The sequence below is a fragment of the Bison bison genome, unplaced genomic scaffold (assembly GCF_000754665.1).
Source record: "Bison bison bison isolate TAMUID 2011002044 unplaced genomic scaffold, Bison_UMD1.0 scf7180017864495, whole genome shotgun sequence".
Lineage (NCBI taxonomy): Eukaryota > Metazoa > Chordata > Mammalia > Artiodactyla > Bovidae > Bison > Bison bison.
Window position 1 is genome coordinate 5,184,414 of NW_011495054.1, and position 8,817 is coordinate 5,193,230.

The 8,817-nt window shown below is 45.8% G+C and overlaps 1 protein-coding gene across 1 annotated transcript in view; it reads right to left on the reverse strand.

Moving 5' to 3' along the window:
* Positions 1 to 8,817, reverse strand: part of PTPN11 (protein tyrosine phosphatase, non-receptor type 11) — a 49,109-nt gene that overhangs the window by 9,524 nt on the left and 30,768 nt on the right. Inside the window, exons 9-12 of the mRNA XM_010828593.1 lie at positions 7,908 to 8,039; positions 4,877 to 5,031; positions 3,891 to 3,958; positions 3,286 to 3,437 (exon numbers count right to left, since the gene is read on the reverse strand). Coding sequence (XP_010826895.1) covers positions 3,286 to 3,437; positions 3,891 to 3,958; positions 4,877 to 5,031; positions 7,908 to 8,039 — 507 coding nt within the window. The remainder of the gene's footprint in view (positions 1 to 3,285; positions 3,438 to 3,890; positions 3,959 to 4,876; positions 5,032 to 7,907; positions 8,040 to 8,817) is intronic.

Here is an 8,817-nt window from a genome sequence, read left to right on the forward strand (position 1 = left end):
TTATGACCAACCTAGATAGCATATTCAAAAGCAGAGACATTACTTTGCCAACAAAGGTCCGTCTAGTCAAGGCTATAGTTTTTCCTGTGGTCATGTATGGATATGAGAGTTGGACTGGGAAGAAGGCTGAGTGCCGAAGAATTGATGCTTTTGAACTGTGGTGTTGGAGAAGACTCTTGAGAGTCCCTTGGACTGCAAGGAGATCCAACCAGTCCATTCTGAAGGAGATCAGCCCTGGGATTTCTTTGGAAGGTATGATGCTAAAGCTGAAACTCCAATACTTTGGTCACCTCATGCGAAAAGTTGCCTCATTGGAAAAGACTCTGATGCTGGGAGGGATTGGGGGCAGGAGGAGAAGGGGACGACAGAGGATGAGGTGGCTGGATGGCATCATCTACTCGATGGACGTGAGTCTGAGTGAACTCCGGGAGTTGGTGATGGACAGGGAGGCCTGATGTGCTGCAATTCATGGGGTCGCAAAGAGTCGGACACAACTGAGCGACTGAACTGAACTGAACTGAATGATGAAAAAGGATGTATGTACTACAACTTTAAACATTTTCTTCTTCAGAAGCTCATGCACACAAGCCTAGAAGAGCTGACAAAGATGTCCAGTGACGTGCTATTTCCAACAACATTCACCAAAAGAACAAATGAATGTGATGTATTCATATCACAAAATAAGAGGAAATGTACATATGTATGTGTACACACCAAAACAGATTTCATACACAATGTTAGATACAAAAATACAAACTGCAAAATAATGAAACAGTGCAATAGTATGCTATCACCTTGCTGAACATTCTAAGGGAATTCCATTATGCTGTTTCTGGGTATTTTTTTAAAATGTCTTTTTAATACTGTAAATGAAAGTTAACAAAAGAAATCGACTTCCAAGTAAACAGCAGAGTGTGAGATTGGTATATACAGACTGGAAAATTTTCTCAGTCTCGCTCATTTGCATTTCCCCTAGATTCCCACCTGTTTTGCATTTCCTCCTTCCAATGCTGCCTTGGTTTCTCTTCTTCCCTTACCCTGCTCTCCACCTCTGACTGTCATTTTCTTTTTTTCCATTTATTCCTCTGTAGCACAGTCTTTTACTCCCAAAGGCCCTTAATGCTTCATATTAATAATTTTGGAAATGCCTGGATTTCAGAATAATTAATTATGCTGAATGAGCTTTGTTCATTTGCTTAATCTAAAAATCAGGTGGGTGTAATATTTTTAAGTCTGCCACTGAAACCTACTAAATTAAAGTACTTCTTACTCTAGTCCCAAGTCAAGTAGCAAGATCCTACATTGAATCAAACAGTATAATGAAGCAAACAACATACCACAAAATCTATTTTATTTCTTTTTATTAGTGGATTTTTTAAAAATTTATTTTTTGCCCCCCTCTGTGGCATGCAGGATCTTAGTTCCCTGACCAGGGAATCAAGGCTGTAACCCTCATGTTGGGAGCATGGGGTCTTAACAACTGGGATCACCAGGGAAATCCCCACAAAATCTAATTTTAAAAAACAATGTAAGCCTACATATTTTTCTTTTAAATCCAAGGGTTCATATACCAAATAGCTAATGCGCTGACACATAATGGCACTGAAAAGTATTGGCTGAATGGACGAATACACACACTCATTTGGTACTCTTGGGATGGGATTACTGGGGACATCCAATTTCTATAGTCTACATTCTGTAATATTTAAGTGATTCTACCTCCTCTACCCCTCATCCCCAATAAAAGGGCAGCAATAAAGGCATTTTGGTTTTAACTAGTTCCTAAATCCAAATTACAACTTCAGATTTAGGGTCAGAGAGACCATATATGGTAAGTAATAGGAAGATGTGAAGTGCCAGATAAGCTGGGAGGGAAAGTCCCTAAATTCTCCAAAACCAGAGGAAAAACCAAAGCTTCTGAATGAAATAGAGAGCTTTTCCCCCAGCTTTTCTAAGCAAGACTACCTTATGGTCTTCAAGATATTCCCAAGTAATTTCCCATTTGTACCAGTGGGACTGCACTCTACTTATTAGAAGTCCTTCTTTTGAGGCAACTTCATGCTTTAAGTAAGTACTCCTGGCCCAAATCAATATAACTGGAAGGTGAATATGAAATAGCCTACAGTAACCATCTAAAGGCTTCCTGGTGGCTCAGACGGTAAAGAATCTGCTTGCAATGCATAAGATCTGGGTTCGATCCTTAGGTCGGGAAGATCCCCTGGAGAAGAGATGGCTACCCGTTCCAGTATTCTTGCCTGAGAATTCCATGGGCAGAGGAGTCTGGCGAGCTACAGTCCATGGTGTTGCAAAGAGTCAGACATGACTGAGAGATTAACACTTCTACTTCTAAGTTCATAGCACTTACATTAAGACAACGACTTAAAGCGGTAAAGTTCAAAACCAGAACAGAGCTTGTTAATCATTTGACCATGCCTTCCTATATCCACACTGTTTCTGAAGACATTTTTGTACAAGGAAACAACCTAGTGAGTATTTCTGCATGGACTGAGAACCTGCTAAACTAACTAACTTGGGCTAACCACACTTTGATAACGTGGCCGCTGCACTGCTAGGCTAGAAGCCTTTCAATCAGGTTGCAGGTCCCATTTTTGAGAAGCTGAGTTTTCCAGAAGGTGATAAACAGGGTAAAGAAGGCAAATACCACTGATGTTTAGACATCACATCTATCCAGTGAGCAGCATGATGATGGGGCTGGGGTTGGGGTTGGGGAGTGAGCTAAGGATAGCTCCCAAAAGAGCAGTCTCCTCAGGCCTCATGAACTCAGCTTTGTGTGTTATAAAGAGCTTCCAATGGAAAGGCTCCAGTGCCACACTGTTCATTATGTATGGTTTATTAAAAATGGAAATGTTTCTGTTTCCAACTTGACCACATTGGTGGTTCCAATCCTCATGTGCTATAAAGAGTGAGGCATTCATTTAAGAGATGGAATCAGGATGAGTAAGGCCTGGATCAAAACTGGAACAGGCTGGAAACTTTGAGGCTTGGAGTTCTAAGCCTGCCAGGTGAGCCTGGGAAAATCCCAAACCCATCTGTCAGGCCTGTTGCCCCTCCCTGAGCTACTCCATAGTGAAAAATCAGAGTTGTGTGGTAGGGAATAATTCATTTCCAGAGAGGTCCTTCCTGGTTGGGAACTTGTTTCTCCTTTTCAGATAAAGACAGTTATCTAGCAAAGCCTGTATTCTCGCTCAGGAGAGCATATCCAAGCCAAGCTGCCCAGAAAAAAAAACACCAAAAATCTACATGTCAGTCGTGCAGGCTTGGTACCTGCTCTTCTTCAATCCTGCGCTGTAGTGTTTCAATATAATGCTGGACGGCCATATAGATGAATCGGTACTGTGCTTCTGTCTGGACCATCCCTGACCTCTGTGACCGCACCATCTGAATGGTTTTGGGAACGTCGATGTCACAGTCAACACCTACAAAGCAAAGCACCATGGAGCATCAGGAGAAACTGCAGAGACAAGGGGCAGCGGTTCAAAGCACAACTTTGAGCAGAGATAAAGCAAATTTACACGTTCATGTTTTAACCAAACCTGTTCCAAGGGCTACGGCACTGGCCTTCTGACCAACACCAATGATCCTAGAAGATTATAGGGTCAGGGGTCAGCGGTGAGGAGCCCCGCAGGTTACAACACCGCCCTGTACCATCAGCAAGGAGTGAGCAGATGGACAGAGACTACCACTGCTCCTAGGCTCAAACAGCATCACTCCTGTTCTTGAGCAAACATACTGAAAGTTGAAGTCTCTGGCCTAGATTTTTGTGAAAATACTTTAACATTCAATTTTCTTCCGCAGGCTATTTTCACTAGCACTTTCCTTCCATAGACTGAAAACAGGAATCGTAGCTTCTTGCCCTCCGAATGACCTACCTTTCTCTCTGATGATGTCAATAAGAATATCAATCACAATGAACGTCCCTGTCCGGCCAATTCCAGCACTGTGGGCAGAAGGACGAAGAGCGAGGACAATGGAGTCATTCATGAGGGTTTTATACTCAAAACCAAGCTATTAATATTAACAATGTCTGCTCTTGGGAGTATTTATAAGATTGTCTATTTATATTTGCAAACATATTAGCAAAGAGCCCAGGGCTTTGGACTCAGTCCATCCTGCACTTGGAGCCCAGCTTCTCCAACATAGTGTACCTGAGGCAAATCCCTTAACCTCTCTGACCCTCAGTTTCTTCATCTGTGAAATGGGCTACTATGAGTATCAACTATCAGTAATGGGTGAAAAACAATGAATGCAGATGCTGGTATGGAGCAAGGGCTCAATAAAAGGGAGTTTTTATAGAACTGAATAAATAATGTTTCACAGGCATCTACTTGCCAAACATATGAAAGATTTAGGAAACCCAACTTTCCCCAGTATAATCATGAAGCCTAAACTTGGGAACTGGCACCTACAAACTCTGGTGCGGAGGCCATGGGCCTGGCTTCTAGAAGCCTGAATGGGGAGTGGTCCAAATATTCTGAAACAAACAGGTATGTTGTCAGGGGGAAAAAAATACATCATATTTCCATGGAAAACAAGAACAGGATCACAATCAAAGAGATTAATCCTAAAATAACTGCAGAACAGAGAAAACCAATCAAACATTACCAGACTAAGGGTGCCTTAAGAATAAGGACTGTGTTCACCACCTCCTGCCCCACCACCCCAGTACCTGGTGGTCCCACAGGATCTAGAAGAAATGTACTTTGGGGTCAAAGTGTCCCTTAATGCCACAAACAGGCATTAAATTTTTCCCACAGTTCAGGAGCTGTGGCTGGGGCTGGGCAAATACAAATAAGCACCCTGGGCGTCGAGAGATGATGGGACAGGTGACATCTTAGAGGTGGGGGGGGCTGGTCACCTGCAGTGAACCACCACGGGCCCCGCGTCCACAATGCTCTCCTGCTTGTGGTGAACCTCCTCCAGGAAGTCCAGCACGCCCCCCGGGTCACTGGGCACGCCGTGGTCCGGCCAGGTCCGAAAGTGGTATTGCCAGACCGTTCTCTCCGTATTCCCCTGGAGTAGAGCCAAGAAAAACCAGAAAAGAATTAAATAAACCAAGGGGTTGAGGCATCGTCCAATTCCCATCTTTCCCAGATCCTCTATGAGCCAGGAGGGTCAGGCTGGCACCACCTCCTCACGCTCCATTCACAGGTCCCCTCCACAAGTTCCCCAGATCTCTCCTCCTCCTGGGTCTGGCTGAGCAATCCTGGAGGCTGGAACCCCTTGCCTCTGTCCAAAGAAACAAGATGTCTCATATGGCAGTTTGTTCTTGAGGAAACGACAACTGGCATCCGTGTCTGTACCGTTAGCCAGCGGCAGATGAGGTCCCCGTTCCCGCTCCTCCAAGCGCAGCTCCACGTGGGAGACCACTGAGCCCTCTGGGACTCGGGGGCTCTCCTCCCACCACCTGAGACAGCGGGAATTCCCTCCAGACATCTGCTCATCTCTGTCTTTTGTACCTGACCCTCCTCCCCTCCTACAACATGCACTTTTATTATAATTATTTCAACTTTTACTTTGGTGCAGACAGGGTAAGACAGGCTTTGCAATCAGGTGGGTGGATTCAGGCCCCAACCCCAACATTCACACTCACTGTGGTCCGTGGATATCTCTAAGCCTCAAACCCCTCATGTGCTGATGGGCATAAGACTCTCTACCACAATTATCACTGTGAGGACTAAACAAGACCAGTTAAACACAGAGCCACTGCGAAGCAGAGAGGAAGAGACTCAGCACATGGGCACTCTTCTGAGGACTGACAGTAAAGGTCAACAAGGGTACCAAGACTACAAAAAACCAAAAAAGCATCATGTTCTGGGTCCACCCAATTAGGTCACTATTTGTCACTGCATCTTCTTCCTACATTATCTGGAGACTACATACGCTAAGTAACATTTTTAAAGGGGATTTTGAAAAAAAAAAAAAAAAGAGAGAGAGAGAATAACCAGACCAGTATCCACCACCTGTGACCTTCAGAATATCCAAGGAATCTGAACCACGGTCAAGATCTTCTCGTGAATTATGTGCATTTAGTTTGCTGAGTCATGAAAAAGGATTTTTCTGGAGGTTACCAGTGAGCTAAAACTCAGGGGGTTCCCAGGGTCACAGAAAGGACAGGGAATGAGAGAGACCCAGCTGCCCTGAGCATCCTTGTTCTTCCTCCTATATAAATGGCCACTGAGGTCTCTGGTCCCACTCCTGGTTCCCAGGCGATTAGGAGGCTAAAATGAGATCATGTGATAGTACTTTAAAAAAAAATGGAACATGCTATACAAAAAGCAGATAATCCGTGACCAGCAATCTTGGAGAAATGATCGGTCTCGTGTCAGCACCTGCATCCTAAAGTGCAACACACAAACCCAAACACCAACATTTCCCATGCCTGACACTCCCAAATCTCTGCTAACAAGAAGATGGATGGTTTATCAAAAAAAAAAACCTGAACAAAAATCCACCTGCTACTGAGAAACACCTGATAACGAGAAGACGGATAGTTTATCACTACAGCTGAAGAAAAACCTATCTGAAATCTTTGTCCGATGTCCTCTAAATCTCTGTCTCATTTCTGCTTGACAGACCTCGCACAGTCTTGCAATCGACTGAACCTCCACCCTCTTCCTGCCAGCAACAGAACTGCACATCAGAAGTTCTGACATCTCACCCTGGACCACAGCCGCTGAGGCTCCCGGCTCACTCGGGTCCCCAGACCACATCATGGAACTCATCAGAGGACAGTCCCTCCTCCGTCCTCCGCCTGCCTCCTGCCCCCGCCTGCCCAGCTAGGACTCCGTGCACTCTCTCCATCACAGATCTGCATTCCCCCCACCCTCTCTCCACCCACTGCTGAGGAATCTCAGCACCTCAGGTGGGTGTGACAGCGGGTGTCTGCTCAATGGCATAGGGACTTGTACCGTGGCTTCTCGTGGCAACATGACTGCAATTCCTTAAGGACAAAGGCTGTTTCGTTCACCTCTGTGTCCCCAGAGGCCCCCGAATAAGCCTGTCTCACCATGAAATCATGCTGAATCCAAATCACGCTGGATGCAAAGTTAGTCACCCCAGATGTATACGTATGGGTGACTCCCTTTGCTGTCCACCTGAAACTATCGTCTATACTTCAATATACCATAAAAAGTTAAAAAAAAAAAAAAAGAAACAAACATAGTCATCCCAGGGACAAACCTGAACTACGTACAATTAGAAGCTGACACATGGAATACGAGCACTAAAATAGGCCTCAGGCCCTTTGCACTTGCTGCTCCTTTTGCTTGGAGCTCTCCTCTCCGGAGCCTCAGATGCTGCTCCACCTTCAGGTCTCAGCTTGCCTGGCACCCCCTCAAAGAGGTCCTCCCTGCTTACTCCATTTCATTCTCTAACATACCACACTGTGGCGTTCACAGCTCCAGCACAACTGGAAAGCTTGGTTGGTTATCTACTCCTTAGCCTCCCACCTCCCTAGGCTCTGTGGGGGAAGGGACTGTGCAGGTCTGGTTTGCCGTACACCAGTCCAGTACCTTGCAGCTTCCCAAGTGGCTCAGACGGTAAAGAATCTGCCTGCAATGCAGGAGACCTGGGTTCAATCCCTGGGTCAGGAAGATCTCCTGGAGAAGGGAATGGCAACCCACCCCAGTATTCTTGCCTGGTGAATTCCAAGGGCAGAGGAGCCTGGCGGGCTACAGTCACAAATAGTCAGACACGACTGAATGACTAACACAACAACAAAACAAGTACCTCGCTGGTACCTGGCACACAGAGGGTGCCCATAAATGGATGTTACTCAGTGAGTGAGCGAATGCCTGAAGGTATGCAGCAGGAGTGACCGCACGACCCTGGATTAGCGCACCCTCCGTGCAGTTACCAGAGTCTCTAAAGTACGACAGTATACTTACTTGTCCAACCTTCGAGAGTTTAAGTTCTCTTAACGTATAGTCGTGAGCGGCACTTTCCTTGACGTTCCTAACGCGCATGACTCCGTATTCTTTTAGTGCATACTCGTCAGGCCAGTATTTGACACATTTACTCTGGAAGGGGTCCAAGAAAAGAGTTAATCTCTGTGAACTGTGAAATGAAAGCCTCAACCAGCAGAAGAGCAACATTCAAGTGTTGACTACTAACATGGAAAAGGGCCTGCCTGGTGTCTAACTGTTGGATTTTCAAAGAAAAGGAAAGAAGAGTTCAAACTAAAGAAGCAGATGCAGGGAGAACCAAGGAGAAGTGGGAAGAGAAAGCCAGTGTAGCAGAGTGGTTCATCTAAGTCATGGGTCTAAGGAGAGTCAGTGCTTATTTATTTCTCTCTAAAGAACCAAGGAGGGATTTCTCTGACAATCCCGTGGCTAAGACTCCATGCTCCCAATGCAGGGGGCCTGGGTTCGATCCCTGGTCAGGGAACTGGATCCCACATGCCACAGGTGACCATTTGCATGCCTCAACCAAAGATCCCACATGCCACAACCAAGACCCAGCAGAGCCAAATAAATAAATATATTTTTTAAGAAAGGACTTGAACTTTCTTTCTAAAAAAGAACTAAAGAGCAGAGAGCGGGGGACTACGGGGTGTGCAGGTTGCTGTCTAGCAACAGCTGAGCACTGAATTCCGGAGATCTGCCAGTCACTCTGCAGGGAAGACAGGCAGGGGCTCTGGAGGTGGATGGGCTGCCCAATGAGCCAGACTGTCTGGTTCATTTCCGCGCCCGTGTAGGAGGCCTCCGCGCCTTATCTAACCCAAGTGTGAACAACTCCAGCACAGAAAGGCAGCTGATGGAGTTTTGAACCAGCTGCTTTTTCTATATCCAGATCCAC